Raw genomic sequence first — 21326 nt, 5'->3', positions numbered from 1 at the left:
CAAACTCATCTATCTGCCCTGTCTCCCTATTTCTCACAACTTCTAGGAGAGCAAATGACAAAAGAATTGAGGAATAAGCAATTATCTATTTAATAGTAAACATCTAGTGATTTCTTATCAAAAGTTTACAGGTGTTTGGTAGAGGGAAAAGTAGACATTTTCATATATACTTTTAAATCATTACTTACTTCTACCTGAAAATCATTTTCAAATGACGTGACACCACTGAAAACAGTCTAGGACTACATAAAATATACCACAGCCTCAACCAAATTATACTTACATTCGGCTAGCTTCAATGTTGTCAGTCTGAGGTTCTCCTGGTGATCTGTAAAATGCAATTGAAGAAAAGTTAGCAAAATATTCCATATTCAAAAAAGGAATAAAACTTAACTTGGGAAAGCAAGATTTGAAAACAAGATTTAAGCACTAAATAAGGGTTTAAAAAAAAAAATCAAGATTTCAACATGAGAAAAAAAGCAGTCCAATCAGATTGCATACAAAACATTTATTTGAAGGGGTGGACTAATAAAAATCTTAACACAATGTTTTTAAGCAAAGGAAACTGTAAACACTATAGTTAGATACCAACAGACAAATCAAGTCAAATACATGTAATACAACAATACAACTGTGAAACTTTTTATATCTCAATATTGCTTATCCATATTAAGAAAGTGGTATTCATGGTCTCAAATTCTGGATCAAGGTTCAGCAAACTGCAACCTGAGCAGACAAAACTAAAGCTTGGGCCAACCGCATAATTTTATATGTAATGTTTTAGAGGAACACGATCACATTCATTCATTTCTAACACTTTCAGATTCCCAAAATAGTTTTAAAAAAAAAATTAACATCAAAAGTTAAAATTTCAAATTGCCATTCAAGAACTTTGATTTGTGAATTTATCACTGACTTTAAATTTCCAATTTCAAACAATTTACTAACAAAAAATCTGAAAATCAGAGTCACCAGAAAGGGGGAAAAAATGTTTGTTAAATTCCTTAACTTAAAAAAAAAATCTCACTTTGTTATCAGGCTTTCAAATTTACACACACTGCTGTTCATTCAAATTCCAAGACAAGAATGCAAGAATAAATAAAGAAATATTTTAAAAAGACTCCAGCAGCTCAAATATTTGTCAGATCATCTTTGCAATTTATTTAAACTTTCAATTTTGTACAAAATTATTTAAGAACTAAAAACTGGGGCATGCTGGGGGAGGTAGTGATTTGGCAGCACCATAAATCCAAAAATTTTCTCCACCCTCTCCCCCAGGGAGCAAGCAAATCAGCTTGTGGGTAAGTACCCCAAGAATGCTTCCAAATGTGTGTCTCCCAGACAGAAGAGCTAAAAACTGATAATAACCCCATGTACCAGCTGACTCATTTTTGAAAGTTCGACCCTCCAACATCAGATATCATACTGTAAAGAGGCAGAGCTGGCTTGCAAAACAAAAAAATAAACCTGCTGGCACTGAAGGAAGAAAGGCAGATTAGAAGCTTTTAAACAGTTAAGCAGCAAAATTTTCAAAAATTAACAGGGAATAAAAAAAAAAAAAAAAAGAAGGGGAAAAAAGCAAGAACATGATGACAAAAATTTTTTAAAAAAATTACTTCAGAAAGGTAAGCTACAAGGAGAAGGAAAACAAAACCAAATCTTGGAAGTATAACATTGTTGAGAAGCTTTGAGACCCTAAAATGGTATAGAGATTAAATATATCATCAAATGGTAACTACATCTATTTTCCCAATTTCTGTTTTGTTCCCTTCGCAAGAATATGTAAATATCAGTATCAAAATGTTTCTAAATTACTATAAATATACAAGATTATACTTAATATTTACAAATATTAAAGTAAGCTACTAAAAATCATTTGTAAGTCAAACCAAATAATTTTAAAATAATCCAGTCCAGAAGGATGAGAGTAAGGAAAGACTGAAATATTATTATCCTAAAATAAATATCTCTGCTGGGTTTCTTAAACATAATAGTTTGCTTTTCATTCAAATTGCAAACTTTTTTAATCCACAAAAAAGTGAATATACAGAATTAGCAGAATTGTTTCTGAGTAACAGTGAGTATCTGAATAAATTTCTATTCATCCCCCTTGTAGTATATTTCTATAATATTCTAAATAAGTTACCAAAAAAATATCTTCAAGTGAGGATTCAAACTCTCAAAACTATAATGTGTGTGTGTGTGTGTGTAAAACATCTAGTAACAGTTCCCAACATTATTTTGGCTCCTAAAAAGCTCATTCATTTTTACTGCCAAAATGTTAGAAACAAAATTCAGAACACACTCCTAATTTTACCCAATTCACAACATATAACACAAGGGGGAAAAAATTTCTTTTAAAACTACTGACTTTAGTTACCCTAAAGTTTGTGAGAATAACAAATTAGATAATTTTAAAACTACATATTAGCCAAGTAACATTAGAAAATAAAAAATAAATCCTAGAAGACTCTCAATTTTAGGTCTTGATCTGAATTGCAGAAAATAACAAACACAAAAATGCCCGCTAATCTAAATACTGCAACAAGACTTAGCAAATTCAAATGATGGATCATTTCCAATGGGTGCAGCTTCTCTATTCTGTAAGCTACTCTTTTGCCTCCACTATAACTCTCTAGGACAAAAAAGTAAACTAATTTTATTAAAGTTGCCAAAACTTATAGAAAAGTAAACTTCCACCACATAAAAAACATACTTTAAAAAGCACATGAAAAAACATTCCACATTTCTTTAAAATGTTTGTTTAAAACCATGAAATAATACTTTCTTGTTTATCCATATAGATAAGTCTCTGGTGGTGGCTACTGACCTTATAAAGCAGGTAGGAAATGAACTGAAATACATTAGGAAGGAGATCAAATGGAGAAATAGGTCAACTCTTAGGTAACTCTATTCTTAACAGTATTCCTGCCAACTAGACATTTTCTTCATTTTTACAGTATGTATTTCACTTTATGATGACAGCCTCTTAAAGGCTGTAAAATAACATTTAAAATTACCTTTTACAAGCTGTGGCCATTCGGTGACATCAGGGTGATCACAGCTTTGAGTCACTGATTAAAAACAGGTTGTCACACCAGTCTAGCTGCTAACTTGATCTGAGCGTAGGTTTAATAATTCTAACAAATTAAACAAACCTTTGGTTAGAACACTTTAGTATATAAACTCAATTCAATGTTTAAAAGAAATCTGCAAAGCTTCAAGTTAGGTTTCAATACAAAATTTATCAGAAAAATACTTATAGGAAAGTTTTCAAGGAATATTTCCCAGCACTTTGTTTTCTTAAAATATCTTTCTCCAAAAACCTAAAATGCTCCAAAATCTAAAACAATTTAAGTTTCATGTCACCAACTCAAACAGTTTTAAATTCGGGGATATTTCAGATTTTGGATTTTCAGATTAGGTATGCTCAACCAGTAAAGTCTATGCAAATATTCCAAAAATCTAAAAAAACTCTAAAATCTGAAACATATATCGTCCCAAGCATTTTGGATAACAGACGCTATCTGTACTTTTTATGTAGTATTAGAGTTTATAAAGTACTTTGGTCAATGGTGCCTTAAATATCAGGACAGTTTGGGCTCTCCCTACCTAAATAAGGCAGATACTATAAGAAATAATAACAATAATAATTGGCCTCAGAGTAATTAATTGATTTGCCCAAGATTTTAGAATTAGTGTTGAAATCAGAACTATAACAATGAGCTACAGACTTTCTATTAAGGGTGGGAATATTTTGGGGAGATGGGTTAGTTTTTGTCATAGAATTTCATGATTTAAATATATATAAAGGAGCAAGGATTTAGAACATGGACCGTTAATTCACAATTATGGCAGGAGTTTAAATGGGGCTAATTTAATCACAGATGGAGAAATAAGTCACCAAGTAGACAAATACCTATATAGCTCTACCTATATATGTGCATGCAGGTACACATGCATGCCTAAGCATGAGCATACATGTGCGTGCACGGGTACACACACACACACAAACACATACCCCAAAGTCTAGTTCTACTTATTCTTTCTTTGAGTCATCTAGCATTAGCCAGATCTCCTTGGCTTCTACATGAAAATGTATTCTACTCTCTGTCATCAACCCATTAGATTCAATTTCATGAAAGAATTATAGCAAGATAAGAAAGTCCATCTTTCTTCCCTCAACCTATTATCTTTTTACTCCCATATATGGTCTTAACCAAATTTTCCTGACTATTATAATTCAAATTTAGCAGGCCTTTTAAGCCATATTATAATTCTGGCAAAGATATCACACATCTGAAACATCCAGTATCAAGAGATCATTTCATTCAATTAGTTTTTCCCCTCAATGATGCCCTAATGAACTTTATATCCAGGTCAAATCTGAGGAGGGAACTAAAGAAAGATGATAAAATGAAGAGGGAGAACAACAGAAAAGCATGGAAAGTGGTTAACAGAATGAACCCAGAATCCAATATAAAACAGCAAGTATCCGAGAACCCCAAGGAAAGAGCTGAAACATCAATGGAATACCACTAGAGTTATAAACAAAGGGCTTCAAATCTAGGAGAGAATTAAGGTTAGCCTGAGAATATATAAGTAACCTGGGATTCCGATAAACAGGAATTATAATCCCTTTAAGAAAATAAGTCAATTTTTCAGTTTCCCTATCCTAACTATATGTCTCCTGTTAAGAACCTAGGTACTGCTGATGTAATATGGAAAGAGACAACTGCGCCCTGGAAATAAAAAACACTGACTGATCATGATACAATTCTTCTTGGGTTCTCAGTGTATATGGATTTAAAAGATCCAAAATAAGTCTAACTTTCCAACTTGTAAACACAAAAATGCGAAGTTAAAATATCTTTTAAATGGACTTGATTAATCAACATCAATTAATCAAATAAAAAATTAGATGTATTTTGAAAATTACTAAGTTAAATACTCCCTTCCAGTCACGCCCCCCGCCACTCTTTTTAGTAGTTGGACACAATACCTTTACTTTACTTATTTATTTTTATGTGGTGATGAGGACCAAACCCAGCACCTCACACCTGCTAGTCGAGTACTCTACCGCTGAGCCACAACCCCAGCCCTCCAGTCCTTTTTTTTTGTGAGTTCTGATGCTCAAAAAAACACAAACAGGTGTCCCTTTGGTCACTTAGAAGCAGGAAATCTTGGGCAAGTCACTTAACCTCTGAAGCTTAATTCTTACAGGTAGAATTTCAATATCAAGGGCTGTTACGAGGATGACCAAGCTAACACCTGGACAACTGAGAACAGTGCCTGTATATAATGTGCTCACAAAAGGGAGTGATTAATAAATATTCACAGCCTAACAGCCAAACCTATCCCCTCAATCTTCTTGCGTGTATTATTTTCCACCCCACGGCATCTAATTTCTTGCAAATTCTTTCAGCATCCCACTTGGGTCTCTCATACAGTCCACCTGCAGTACCTAGCAAACTGCTTTAAAAATGACAGGTGTCCAAATTTGTGGAACACATTTGTCATTCTAATCATGACATTAAGATAATTCATGCAATATGAATTTCAAAAAATAAAACAGAAACATACCATATCTTGCCAAACTTCTGAGGAGCTGGTGAATTCTAAAATCAGGCTTTTACAGATTTTTTAACCTAAAATATAAAACACCTCACTCAATTCCTTTTATATTTATATAGTAAATTGCAAAAAAAAAAATTTACTAAACTCATTATAAAATAAAAGTGAATCAATTTTCTGTAATGTTTATGAATATACAAAAAAATATCCAAATTATCCTATTGTTGTTGCCAAGACAAGTGGCAGGGTAGTCAGGCAGGCCTTTGTAGCCTGAATGCTTTCAGCTGGCAAAACTGTGCTTTCTCATTTTCAACCACAAAGCTTAGTGCTTTCCATTTCATCACCCTCTCTACAAATAGGCTGGAAATTTATAAAAATTTTTGACTACATGACTTCAGATACCTTTAGTAATTTTCCTTTTAACTAAATTCTATGTGCTGAGCATCTGCCATGTTAAAATAAAGGTACAGGCAGGTCCTTTGATCCCTGAGTCTCAAGTGTCAAACTATTTGATTAGAGAAAGTGTACTAAAAGGATGTAAGACAATGCCTGTCTGGCACATAACACGGTCTTGATATTCTGTGACATTATGTCTTAAACTATTTAATCTATCAAAATTTAACTCTTATTTTAAAAAATCTTATTCTAAAGCTTAAAGTGAGACCTCTGTAAATGCATAACTCCTCTGTAAACAATCTGAGCATTTCTAGTGGAACTGCAATTAAAATCTTTTAATATGTGTCATTTTATAATGAAAAAAGGCAAACTCAAAAGTTTAAGAAATCCACTTGGTGTTCTACCGGCTAACAGAGCAAATGAATACAATGCATTAAATATCTTTAATCAAATTAACCAATTTTAAAACTTTAGAGAACAGTCTTCAACTTTGTAACAGAATCACCTGGAGAATTTTAAAATGCAGTTACTTAGGCTCCACCCTCAGAGATTCTAATTCAGTTTATAAGGTTAGGACTCATGAATTGGTATTTTAACATATATTTCAGGTGGTGCTCAGAGCCTAATGTGAGAAAACTTGTCTTCCTAATTATAGATTAGGAACACATATCACAGAAGAAATATACAAAATCTAAAATCTATATATACCGGAAAAGAAACAAAAATTGTAAGCACCAGAAATGTTAGGTGCATTTACTTAGCAAATTTAACCATTAGAACCCTATAGTCTGGAACATGGTGCCCTCATTTTATTTATTCCTATGTCTCTCCGAGAGGGAGCTCAGTCTATAAATTAAACTAATAAATGTAATCTAAATTTAAAATGCCTGTGTCAATCAACATCTCCTCCAAAACTTTTCATTTTACTCATTTCTATTTTCTATTTTATATTTAAAAATAGACCCATCTGCCAACAATCTCCACCCCTCACTCCTCCCCTGGTGATGTATATGAATATATATATACACATATGTAATACATAATTAATAGAATACATCCCCGATCTCTTCTCCAAAAGCCTGTTTCCTTTACCTCCGTCCAAAACCTATGTCAAAATTTAAATTTCACATTTTATTTTCACATCTACCATTCTTGTCCTTCTTTTGTACCATGTTTACAGGTACAATTACTTATCAAAACTCTTGTTAAGTTTTGTCCATTTACAAATTTCACAACTGATCAAAGACTGCTCCAACAACTTTCCTGCTAACATCTTATCTTTAGGCTTTTATTCTTATCTATCTACAGCTAACATTAAAGTTTTAAATATATCTTTCATATAGTACTCACAACACAATTCTATCAACTCCATTTAATCCCTTAACATACCTTTACCTTACTCAAGGTCCCTTAACTACCAGAAAGTTCTAATAAACATTAGCTTAGCCTATGCTGATGGATAAAATCTTCCAACAACTATAATTTTTCTCACAAAAGTCATCATCAGTAATGATGATGATGATGATATATATTCCAAATCCTATGTCCCTTTAATTCTGTTTAATATCTGCAGCATTTCACACTGCTAACTATCCCTTAACTCCCCTGGCTTCCCTAATGCTGTACTCCTGCCCATCTGTTTTCTACCCCTGGAAGAGCAATTAGGTCTTCTGCTAGTTCATCTTCCTATTTCTCACACATAGCCACTCTTGAAGTTTCTGTCAATAGTCAATTAACCTAAATTAATCTCAGTACAATGCCATCTATTCCCATTACACCTCTATACTTACAACCCCTAACTCTATATATTTGAACCCTCGTCTCTAGTTATAAGCCTACAATTCTCAATGACCAAAAGCACACAACCACTTAAATGTCTCGTTAACATCTAAAATAAATGTTTTTAAAATCAAACTCAGTTATTTTCCCCAAGACTCATTTCATTCTATTCTATATAGTCCTAATTTTACTATCATAGTTACAGACAAAAAATCGGGGACCATTCCCTATTTTTTCTCATTTTTATTTAGCCTAACCAGCACTTGTCAGTATGCAAATTCAAGTTATTCATTCGTTGTCAACAAGATTTTGAGTGCTTATGAGGTAGATGAAAATGCAGTGGTAAAAAACTAGACACAATTACTCGTCTGCATTATTTGGGGTGGGGGGAGATGGGCACAGATAATAAAAACTAGAGTAAATTATGTAATAACAATGCATAACTAAGTGTTTTACAAGAGAAAAACAGGGAGTACTGTTTTATAATCCTGACTTAATCTGGGGAAAAGACATCCTTCAAGAGGAATAAGCAATATTTACAGACTCAATAAGTAAATCCTGTGAGGTGATGGTAGCACTATAGGTAGAGTCACTCCAATTAGAAAAGTCATAGTCTAAAGTTCTCTCCTGGTATAACAAATCACTCACCAGGTGCCACCAATTCCATGTCAGGAATTACCCCATATTCCAAAACTCTCCTCAGTTCTTTTAATGGTTTTTAGCTGCATCCAGAATAAACCAAATCCCCAAAATCATGTCACATGACACTATACCCAACTTGGCCAAAACATACTAGTCCAGCCTCTTCTTCCAGACTAGACAAAGCTTTGAGACAATATTTGTATCATTCAGTTTTATAATTCCAGTGCTTTAAAATGTTCGTGGAATAAACATCTCACAAAGGAGGAACAAATTAGGTTACTTGCTTTAGGGTCCACAGTAAATGTAAGGTTAAAATTCAAAATCAAATTTGTTTCTAAAGGCCACACTCATTCCTTTGAACCCCATTCCAATTTATACTCAAACCCTATAAATTTTGTCTTTAAAATCTCATTTCTTTTTTTCCCCATGCTTATTAACACTGTCTTACCACATAGCCTCATTATTTGGTTTCTATTTTATTTTATTTTTACCTTCAATTCAATTGCTAGAATTATCCTCCTCAAAATTAGAACTTGGTCCTACACTTCCACATTCAAAAAATTCTTTGTCTTCCAAATATCAATAGAATAAATTTCAAACTCCTTTACAAATTATATGAAGCCATTGCCATAAGGCCCCCACATGGTCATTTAAGCATTACTGCTCCTTATATTACACCATCACCAACTCCCAGATTTAGTCCTATCACTGAATTACTGGCTATCACATTTTAGCCATCTAAATTTCAGATTTCACTGGTTTTGCTTCTCAGGAAACTTCACTTAGAAATACTTCCCTATGCTCTGCAACTTCCATCTCCCATTCATCTCTCCAACCCTGTAAAAAACCCTACTCATTCTAAAGGTTTATGGCACAAAAATACAGCCTTCTAAACTTTTCTCCATACACAACCACTGTCTCCTTTGATTCTTATTTACAAGTTCCCAATACCATAAAATAATTTATTAATGCCATCCTATATTTATTATTCTATGCGTTATAGTTATCTGTATACATCTGTCAGTGCCTCTAGTTATTATATGGTTGATGGCAGGGATCATTTCTTCCATATTATTTTCACAGTTATGGTAACTATGTTTTAATACCATGCTTCCCCCCTCCAAAAAAAAAAAAAAGCGGGGGGTGCAATCAGGATCTACAGACTAAAAAAAAAATATGTTAAGTTAGTTCCAAATGCATTCATGGATGAACAATTCACTTCAAATTAACATAACTTTAATCTAATGTCAATTTACCAAAGTTTATTTCAAAGATTATGTTTAAAAAAAAAAAAAAAAAGTTTGTTCCTAACAGAAAAGTTCCCTGTCTTTCAGGGAACTTGCTTTGCTGGATATTAAAGCATACTATATTCATTTAAATAGTATTAAAATCAGTACTTTTTTTTCAAAAAACTTGAACAGTATACACTAAAACTAAATATATGTATATCTAATAACTAAATTTCACTATGTATAAGAGATATGAATACATATCTTGACAAGACATCCATTGAAATGTTTACAGGAGCATTATTCTTCATAGCCCCAAATCAAAAATGACTAAAAATGTCCATCAATGGCAGAACAAAATGAGGTACATTCCTTTAAAAAAAAAAAAAATCACTATACAGCAATGACAACCAATTACTACAACCAACAATAAATCTCAAAAATATATTAAATGGAAGAAACCAGACACAACTACAGATGTTCCTCAACTTGTGATGAAGGATAAAACCTATAAGTTGAACATATGGTAAGTAAAAAATGCATTTAATATACTGAGCCTACTGAACATTATAGCTAGCTTAGCAATGCAGAACAGCAGTCTCCTCATTCTCAGAGGATCCAACACTCCCAGCTGCATCCCTGAAACCACACATAATAGGAAACTCTATATATACTTTATTTTTTTCTACACACATACCTAGAAAGTTTAATTTATAAGTTGGGCACAATAAGAAACTAACAACACTAATAAACAACAATTATAACAATATGCTATAATAAACATTATGTGAAGTTCTCTCAAGATATCTTACTGTACTTTTTTGATTTTAAACAACACTTAAAGAAACCATTTATGCCTCTTTATAATATCCAAATTGCCAGCATCACCACTCTTCCACTTTGGGGTCATTTTAAATTAAATAAGGGTTATTTGAATAAAAGCAGTATGAAACTGCAAACGCCATTAACTGACCAATGGGGTGGGTAGTAGGCTGGACATATGATATGATGGGTATGCTGGACAAAGAGATGATTCACATCCCAAGGAGCCCAATGGCCACGATACTCAGAATGAGGTGCAATTTAAAACTTATAGTTGTTTCTAGAATTTTCTAATATTCTCAGATTTCAGCTGACTGCGGATAACTAAAACTTCAACAAGAGAGACTGTAAAATTTAAGTTACCTTCAATTTCATGGCTAACAGGGAGCTGTGTCAATGCCACTGCCCAGCACCATGAGACCATGAGAGAATATCACAAGTGTATCACTAGCCTGGGGGTGGGGGATATCAAAATTCAAAGCAGTTTCTACTGAATGCATATGGCTTCTGCACCATCATATGCAAGGCAAAAAACTGTAAGTTGAAACACAGTTGGGGACTATCTATAAATATGATTGATTCCAGTTTATATATATAATAAAACAGGCAAATCTGATCTATGCTTTTAGAAATAGGACAGTGGTTACCCTTGGGGGGAAATGGGTAGTGACGGAGTAAAGAGAATATGCTAATGCTTGTTAGCCTGGCTGAATATGCATGCTCAATATATAAAAGTTTAACAAGCTATATATACTTATAAGCTCACTCTGCCGTATGTATACTATACTACAATCAAAAGAGTTTATTTTAAAAACTAGGGTGGCATAAGCAGTAGACAAACAGATATACAGAACAAGAAATTAATTCTAGAGAAAATTTCAAAAATATATTACAGGTGCTTCTTGTCAAAAACAAGAATGTGGGGCTGTGGTTGTAGCTCAGTGATAAGAGCATTTGCCTAACACGCATAAATAAATAAAATGAAGGCATTGTGTCCATCTACAAATACACATTCTCTCTCTCTCTCTCTCTCTCTCTCTCTCTCTCTCTCACACACACACACACACACACACACACACACACACACATGTTCAAACCCTGGATAACAGGCAGAACAAGACTGTAACCCAAGCAAGAGAAATTCTTGGAATTCTACCTGGAGGCACTTTTCAACCAATAGTCAATGTAGGGGAAGTCCAATCATAAGACAGCAATCTCACTGAGGTGAGAGGCAGGATATCACAGTTGAGGGGGCCAAAAATGGGTAAAATTTATGATAGAATAATAGAGAGGAAGGGAGCTATGCAGAGAAAAAGCTACAAAATACGGGCCACTTGAGAGTCTGTTGCAGTATAATCACTGCAAAAGTGAAATACTCCATGAAGGTGAAAGAAGAGGAATTATGAGCTGAAATATTCCCAGTGCTTAGAAAGGACTGGCAAACTCCTGTGTTTTCTCCAACCATAGTGAAAAGAAAATAAATGGACACTGGAGCATTCAGTAGAGATTCAAAACAGGTCCTGACTTAGCAGTAGCTACTATCCTTAAAAGTAATGGCTTCCTCTAGATACATCCTAATAAAGCCTTAAAGGGATCAAACTGACCAGCAAGTTATTTAGCTGACTGCCAAAATAATATAACAAAATATTACTATATCCAGAATTTGTAAGAAACTGCTACTACACAAACAAACAGGAAAATACAACACATAACTAAGAGAAAAAAAAATCAGCAGATAAAGTGGAAGGACTGAAGGAATCAGCAAGTAAGGACTTTCAAACAGTATTACAAATTTGCTCAAGTTCCCTATAAACTTTCAATGAAGTAGACATATGAGCTCTATGACTTTTGACAGTAAGTCATAAAAATGCCATGGTCATCTACCTTGCACTCTTGGGAGCTAGTCAAACATGCTATGAGGAAAACAGCCACACTGCAAGGTAGCCAAGTAGCTACATGTCAAACCAAAATGAAGCATTCCAGACCAGAGCTCCAGCTAAAGTCCTGACAGTTTGCATCAATCTGCAGATGTATGACTGAACAAACCTTAAGATGATGCTAGCCTCTGGTCTTCAAGTTACCCAGCTAATATGCTTAAAGCCAAGACAAGCTCTTCTTGCCAATTCCTGCACAAATTCAGTTTCAGAGGTAAATGACTGTTGATGTTTAACTGTCCCCTTAAGGTGATCTGTTACACAGAAGAAAATAAATGGAACAGTACACTTGATTCCAGTTAATATACATGATGAAATTAAGGGAGTGGTACAAAAACATGTAAGTACCTGTAACTTACCTTGAAAAGCACAAAAAAGACAAACTAATAGAAGGATAGGTATGGATAAATATGAAACAAAGGAAATATATCAATGTTACTTGTACAATTACATGCCACAATTATTTTAAAGTCTACGTAAGTTTGAAAACTTTTGTAATTTGATATTTATGTGTGAAATAAAGTTATCTCCATACCAAAAAAGAAAAAAAAATCTGAATATCTGTAGCCAGTAAAGCTATACTTTAGAATGTTAGTTGTTCAAATAGGAGGAAAGTGACAACAGAAACCTGGATCAAAATTTTAAAAAAAGAAATCTACATAAATCTAAAACAGAAATGAAAATGACAAATAAGAAAAAAATGTTATTCTTAGTTTTAAAATTCCTTTTTAAGAAATATTTATAAACTCTACTATGGAATTTATAAAACGAAGCAGTAAAATCACAACAGCAAAACAAACAAGGAAGGATTAACAAATGTATACTAGTCTACTGCTCTTACACTATACACTAAGAGATATAATGTTTTTCAAGATAGATAGAAATAAGTTAAATATGTATTTTATAAGTTCTAGAGTTGACCCTAGAGCAGCAAGAGCAGAGTTATAAGCTCAGAATGGAGACAAAACAAAACTCTTAAAAAAAATGCACAATCCAGCTGGTCATAGTAGCACACACCTGTATTCCAAGATACTCAGTAAGTGGAGGGAAGAAAATCACAAGTTCAAGGCCAGACTGGGTAATTCAGTAAGACTCTGTCTCAGAATAAAATGAAAAGAACTGGGGATGTAGTTCAGTAGTAGAGAACTTGCCTAGCATACAATGAGGTGGTCCTGGGTTACATTCTCCATATAACAAAACAAACCCCCAACCTCATCCCCGCCCCCTAAAAAAACTCAATCCAAAAGAAAGCAAGAAAGGAAGAAATTTGTTTTTTAAGAATTGAGATAGGGGGCTGGGGATGTGGCTCAAGCGGTAGCGCACTCGCCTGGCATGCGTGCGGTCTGGGTTCCATCCTCAGCACCACATACAAACAAAGATGTTGTGTCCGCTGAAAACTAAAAAAATAAATAAATACTTAAAAAAATTCTCTCTCTCTTTAAAAAAAAATTTAGATAGGACAAATAGAAAACAAGTAGTGTCTTAACTACAATAATATAATAAATGTAAATGAACAACACTCAAAAGGTAGAGTTTAAAAACCAATCAAAAAGCAAGATTCAACTATGTTGTCTAAAAGAAAGGCACATTAACTATGATGATAGATAAGTTAAAAGTAAAGGGATAGGCAAAAGGTATAAGATACAAAAACCAAACCTAAGAAAGGAGGAGTGCCTATGTTAATACTAGACAAAAGTGATTTTAGGACAAGGAACATCTAGGACATTTTATAAAGATAACAGGGATCAATTCATCAAATATGAATTTAGTTCCAAATATGAATTTAGCTATTAACACAGCTTGAAAATATTTAAAGCAAAAACGGACAAAAGGAAAGACAGCAAACTCCAAATCACAGTTGGGAGAATTCTATACTAATCCCTTAGTGATTAATAAAATAAATAGCCAGAAAAATCAGTAAAGATTCAGTATACATACATACATTTGACAAAGGGCTTATGTTCTGAAAAAGAATAGAATGTGTAAAACATGTGAACAGACATTCACAAAAGAAGAAAATTTAGTTATTAGGAAAATATAAATTAAAATGATAATGACACTTCACACAATAATGGCAATTATTTTTAAAAAACAACAAACTAACAAGTCTTAACAAGGCTGTGGAAAAACTAGAACCCTGGTAAAATGGTGCAACCACTGTCAAATACAGTGGGTTGGTCCATCAAAAAATTTAAAAGTATAATATTATCATCTAAAATATGTGGATACATAGCCCAAAGAATTGACAGAGAGTCAAATATATTTGTACATTGTTCATAGCAGCACCATTCACACTGCCAAAGAGTGCAAACAACCAAATACAGATGAATAGATAAAATGTGGTATGCACAATGGAATTTATTCAACCTTCAAGAGTCAAATTCTGACCCGTTACAACCTGGATGAACCTTGAGGGTACTGTGCTATGTGAAATGAGCCAGACACAGTCTAAGTATAACTACTTCCAATAACAGGAAGTGCCTGAAATAGTAGAAATTTAGAGACAGAAATCAGAATAGTAATAATCAGGGGCTAGGGAAAAGAGGTAATGGGGAGTTATTGTTTAATGAGTACAGAGTTTTAATTTAGGAGAAAGAAAAATTGTGCAACTATCACCATTATCCATCACCAACTATGTGGTGATAGTTGCCCACTTAACATGAATGAATTTTATGCTATCTAACTGTATATTTAAAGTTGGTTAAAATGGTAAACTTTATGTTATGCATATTTTACCACAATTAAAACAAGAAACTGCCAAGGGATATCAAACATGCCTATCTACAATTAAAGACACAGAATATAAAAATGTTGACAAGGATTTGGAGAAAATGGAACTCTCACCCACTGGATGAAATATAAATTTGCATAACCATGTGGAAAATAATTGTACAGTTCTCTATACATTTAAACCGAAACTAGTGACCTACCAAGTGATCTATTAATTCCAAATTAAGGGATTTACTTTAGAAAAATGAAAATATGCTATAAAGACATGTATACAAAATATACCTTCATTCACAAAGGCTTAAAACTGGAAACAATCTAAAGTTTCATCAAAAAAAAATGAATGAATAAATACACTATCCTAAAAAAAATTAGTGATACACACAAAATAGATAAATCTCAAAAACTAAGTGAAAGATGCCAGAAGAGTAAAAATGCACTATTCCACTTATTTGCAATTCTAGAACAAACTAAACTAATACACTAGATAGTTGCCTGGAGCCAAGAGAGGAACAACTTCAATAAGACACAAGGGAACTTTTGAGGGGGAATCAAATATTCTAGCTTATGGTCATGGTGGCAATTAGTATTCACATTTGTCAAAATACATCCAACTGTACAGATAATAGGGGTATATAAATTATTCAAGAAAAACTTGATTTTTTTTCAAAGTCTGTGAAAACTTATTATAGAAAGATTCTTTAAGTGATCAAGACACTCAGATACCCAAGTGAAAGAAAATAAAAGGTAGACACTTATACCATATCCAAAAATGTCACCTGCAATTCCTATCTAAACCACAGCATTCCATATACAAAATTATGAATTTTCAGATCTACATTTATAAATCTAAACCAACAAAGTACAATCATAAAAGTATGAAAGAAAACATAACGATATTTTAATACATCATCTTTGTAAGCATGCTAAAACAGCACCATGAAACACAAATTTACCTACATAAAGAATTTAAAGCTTCACTTGATTAAATACCATAAAGGTAAATGATGGATGATGAAACAATACTTGCAAATAATAGTAAAGGATTAAATAAGAGTGCTTTAAAATAATAAATGAAATCATTATAAAAAATGGACCAAAAGAGGGACTACCTATATCAAATAAATAAAGCTACTTATAAATATTTTAAAGACTTTTATATGCACATAAAATAAAACAGCAATGAGCTAAGTAAGTGGCTTCATGCATCATTTGAGGGCATGAAACTTGCTAAAAATGCTTTTTAAAAGGTAACTGTAATTGGCAAAATTTACCAAATCTTTAAATTGACATAGCTTAATGGCCTAACAATCCTGTTTGTGGGACTCTACCTTACAGAAAGAACAGGCACCATTATTTGTAAAGGCAAAATTGAAAGTAATCTAACTTCCATAATGGGAAAGTGTTTCAAAATATATTATGACCTCTCAGGGTTCCTAGTTCAGTTCTAAAGATTGATAGAACACAGGTTAAAGTCTTTCCATCTCAAATTTATTTCAGGACAAATGTTCATTAACACGATTTCCCACAGTTTAAATCCCCCCTGCAATCATGTAGGCATGTGATGTTATATACATATTTAATGAAGTAATTAAAAAGAATTATTCAATTCTATTCTCTGGTTGTTTCTGGTCAAAACCTTTGTGCTATCTTGTAGTTCACTTTTATCCTATGTACTCAATTTTCAACCACTTCTCACCACCCTCTTGGCATCACCTGTCCAATGAAATTGTAATCACATACCAACTGGTTCTGCCCTAGTCCTCTTTCAGTCCATGATCAAAACAGCAACCAGGGGCTGCAGTTGTGGCTCAGCAGTAGAGTGCTCGCCTAGCATGTGTGAGACCCTGAGTTTGATCCTCAGTGACACATAAAAGTAAATAAATAAAGGTATTGTGTCCAACTACAACTAAAAAATAAATATTAAAAAAAAAACAAAGTGATCTTACCAAAGCCCTATGCCATATCTTTCTCTCCCATTCAAAAACTTCCAATGAATTTCCTTAATATTCGAAGATTAAAAACAAACTCCTAATTATGACCAAAGACCCTCCACTATCTGACTCTTAATTTTCCATCATTTATTTTTCTAAAGCCACACTGGCCATCTCCCTGTTCTCAAACACAATAAATACTCTTCCACTTTAGGGTCTCCTATTCACCACAACCTTTGCCTGAATGTTCTTCCCCCCAAAATCCACATGGCTATCTCCTTCAATTTTTTGCCCAAATTACCATTCCAGTGAGGTTTTCTCTGATAACCCTATCTAAAATTTCCCCTCATTCTTCCCATTTCCAAAAACTTTATATCCCACTTCCTTTATTTTTTTTTTCTCTCTTTAGGACCATGTATTATGTAACATTATTTTGCATATCTTGTTTGTGATTTCTTTCCACTTTTTATATATTTTATTTATTATCTTTCCATTTCTAGCATACAAGTGCCTGTGGCAGGGATTTAGATGGATTCTGGACATTGCTGCCACCATCAGAATCTAGAAAACTACCAGCCACACCAGTGTTCAATGAACTATAAATAAATGAAACAGACATACATATAACTGTTTATTTCTATAATATTGTTAAAAGAAAAAATAAGTTATATAGAACATAGCTTTAGTATACAAAAATCTATGTATAAGTAATGAACAATCTGAAAATGAAATTAAGAGAACAATTCCATCTGCAGTCACAGCAAGAACAAAAATTCTTAGGAATAAGCATAACAAAAGTACTAAATAAGTAAAAGAAAACCCTGGACACTGAAAACTACAAAACATAAGAGGGCTGGGGGTATATATTTTAAACTCTGTGGTAAAATGCTTACCCGGCGTGCACAAACCCTATATTTATTCCTGAACACCACAAAATAAATCATTGATAGAAATACATGGAAAGATATCTCATATCCAGAGATCAAAAAAGATATAATAGTAAACCACCAATACCCCTGTGTAAATACATTTATGTATATATGTTGCATATAAATCATAAATATTTAATGCATAAATATTTGCATATTTATATAGCTCTATATACACATATAGACATACATATACATATAAAACAGATTTACAGACAATAAAAACCCTATCAAAGAAACCTGCAAGTATATTCCTCCAAAAAAGAAATCACTATTGACATTTTACCTGTATTTAATAGATTTCTCAGGGGCACGTATAGATATGTATCTCTCTAACTCTCTCTCTCTCTCTCTATACACACACACACACACACACACACACACACCAGCAATAACAATATTAGAAGACAAAAAATGAGGAATTGGAAAGAAGATGATTCAGTCTGAGAAAGAGAACTGCATTTAAACAGATACCAGTTATAGAATTAATTTTGATTTGTTTCATCAAAATATATTTCTACAAAATCTGGTTGGTAAATTTTTTGGTTTATAGGAATTATACAACTGATTTCCTGGTAAAGTAAGCCTATGAACAGAATAAAAATTATTACATTTATTTTAGGGCTAACAGAAAAGCCATGGAGTAAGTAGGGTACTCTTGTTGGTACTTTAGAAATAAAGACTTGCCATGATTAGAACCTCAGCCCTTTTTTGTGTGTGTTGGTTGGCTCCTTTCACTTTCCTGTTAAGACACGAAATACCTTAAGCTTCAGCGACTCTTTTAACATTGTCTCTCAAGGAATTTTAATGACATCCAGGTTTAATAAAATATCTAAATTTCTATAAGTGACAGAAATCAGCCAGATATGTAACAAAACCTAGTAACAAAATATTGTCTCTTAGGCTGAGGGTGTGGTTCAGTGGCAGAGCACATGTCTGGCATGTGTGGGTTTGATCCTCAGCATTACATAAAAATAAAGAAAGAAAGAAATTGTGTCCATCTACAACTAAAAAAATGTTTTTAAAAAATTCTCTCTTAAATGATGAAGGTGGTATTTCTGACTAAAGAATAGTTTTATAGCTATTTAAAAAAAAAAACTTCACCAGGCCTATGTAAAAATAAATGTCATAAGTATCTCTAGAAATTTATAATACAGTGAGAATACAAGTTGGGGGGCTATCAGAATACCAGGGACATATTTTGCAAAATAACTCTAAAATTCATAAGGAAATTTTTAAAACCCAAATAGTCAAAACAATATAAAAAAGAACAATAGCTTGAATATTTACATTTTCTGATTTCAAACCTTACTAAAAGATATAATAAAAGATATAGTAATTAAAATTGGCATAAGACCATACAGACCAATGGAATATAACTTGGATTCAAAATGTAAATCCTTATATTTATGGTTGATTCATGGGGTCAGAATAGTCTTTTCAACAAATGGTGCAGGGACAAATGAATATCTACAAGGAAAAGAATAAAGCCTAAAGCTGGAGCCCACATACATGCGCAAATTAACTTAAAACAAATATAGAACTAAATATAATAATTAAAACTACACAACTTAGAGAAAGTATATACCTTTGTAATTCAAATTAGCTAGTGGCTTCCCAGATAATGACACCAAAAGCACAAGCAACAAAAGAAAAATCTAACTAGACTTCACCAAAATTAAAAATATGTATTTCCAGTGAAACTCATGAAGTAAAAAGGCAATCCACAGAATATGGGGGGAAATATTTACAATCTCACATCTCTGATAGAGTCTTATGTGCAGAATATATAAGGAACTCTTACAACACATCAATTAAAAAAATTCTAAAGAATTTAAACAGATATTTCCCCAAAAGAAATAGACAATGAGCACATAAAATGATGCTCATTAAGTCATCAAGAATCTGCAAATAACAGTCACTAAGACACTTTCAAACCTAAAAGAATTAATAAAAAAAACAAAGGACAGAGACGACTGACAAGAAAATAGAATAATCAGAATCCTCATATTGCTGGTACAACTATAAAATTGGTTAGCAATTCCTCAAGTGTTAAACTTTGGGTTACTGTATGACCCAGCAGTTTCACTGGAGATGTATATTCAAGGGAATTAAACAGCCCAAAAGCTTGTTCACAGAAACAGTATTCATAATAACCAATTGAAGGAATAAACAATATGGAGTATATCTACAAAATGTTACTCATTCATAAAGAAATGAAATGCAATACAACAGAATGAACCTCAATAACCCCATGCTAAGTAATGAAGCCACACAAAAGGACACATAGTATATGAATTCCACAAAGGAACTTGAAAAACTAGTTTTAAATTATTATGGAAGAGTAAAGGTTCAAGAAGAGCCAAGAATTTGGAAAATAATACAGGCGGAAGCTGAGAAAACTCTCAAATTTCAAAGTTTTATATAAAGCTATTATAAATAAAAGTAGTAGTATAGTGGGACCATGTTTTGGAAATAGTTAATCAAACAAAAAAGAATGAAGAAGTTAAAAATCATACCCAAGCATATGGGAGATGATTCAAGTGACATTTTAAAAAATATATGGGGGAAGAATTAATAATGTTGGAACTACTAGTTTTTCACACGTTAAAAAAAAAAAAATTCCTAACTTCCTTAAGATGGACCTAAACGCAAAAAAAAAAAAAAACAAGTAAACAAGTAAATAATTAGAAATAAAAAGTCCTATTAGAGTAATTCCTTAAAACAAAAAGCACAAATCCTAAGAACAACTCCTTATTTTGACATCAAAAACTGAAATTCCTGGCTGGGGATGTGCCTCAAGTGGTAGCGCACTCGCTTGGCATGCTGGAGGCACTGGGTTCGATCCTCAACACCACATAAAGATAAAATAAAGATACTGTGTCCACCTAAAACTAAAAAATAAATATTTTTAAAAACGCTGAAATTCCATAGGATAAAAAAGAATACAAGGACCAGATTTTATATTTTATATTTTTCTGAAAACTTTCCTTGGCTACACTGTAAAGTAAAAAGTTTGGATGAGATGACCTTTAAGATCTTTTTCAATATAAATGCACAATGGTGTCTCTTTTCTTAGAAGAAAAGTATTTTTTAACTTATGAAATATTTAAAACATACAGAAAATAATAAAATTCACATCTTTTTACCAAGCACTCCACATAATGAAGTAAATGCAAATTATATAGCATTTCATATCCATCATTTTTAGCAAATATTTTAAAATCTGACAATCTCAAGAACCAGGGAAGGATTCTAAAAACAAAAATGCCCACACACTGCTAACAAAGTATATTTGGCTAATCCATTTTAACAGAATTCAGCAATATAATAAAATTAAAAATACTCAGATCCTATTTC

General features: G+C 32.7%; 1 protein-coding gene across 8 annotated transcripts in view; it reads right to left on the bottom strand.

The window, feature by feature from the left end:
* Ube3a (ubiquitin protein ligase E3A) overlaps positions 1-21326 on the bottom strand; it is a 189842-nt gene that overhangs the window by 159336 nt on the left and 9180 nt on the right. For 4 of the 8 annotated variants that reach the window (XM_077109182.1, XM_077109186.1, XM_077109183.1 and 1 more), the window contains exon 2: positions 284-328. Coding sequence is in view for 5 of the 8 variants with exons in the window: in XM_077109183.1 (XP_076965298.1) it covers positions 284-285 (2 nt within the window). In the remaining 3 variants the exon portion in view is untranslated. Of the gene's footprint in view, positions 1-283; positions 329-3020; positions 3141-5583; positions 5638-21326 lie in introns of those variants that run through there. The other 4 variants (XM_077109185.1, XM_077109184.1, XM_076851274.2 and 1 more) reach the window with 2 other exon arrangements.

Source organism: Callospermophilus lateralis, chromosome 3 (assembly GCF_048772815.1).
Source record: "Callospermophilus lateralis isolate mCalLat2 chromosome 3, mCalLat2.hap1, whole genome shotgun sequence".
Taxonomy (NCBI): Eukaryota; Metazoa; Chordata; class Mammalia; order Rodentia; family Sciuridae; genus Callospermophilus; species Callospermophilus lateralis.
Note: the sequence above shows the minus strand (reverse complement) of the source record. Positions and strands in the feature narration are given on the sequence as shown.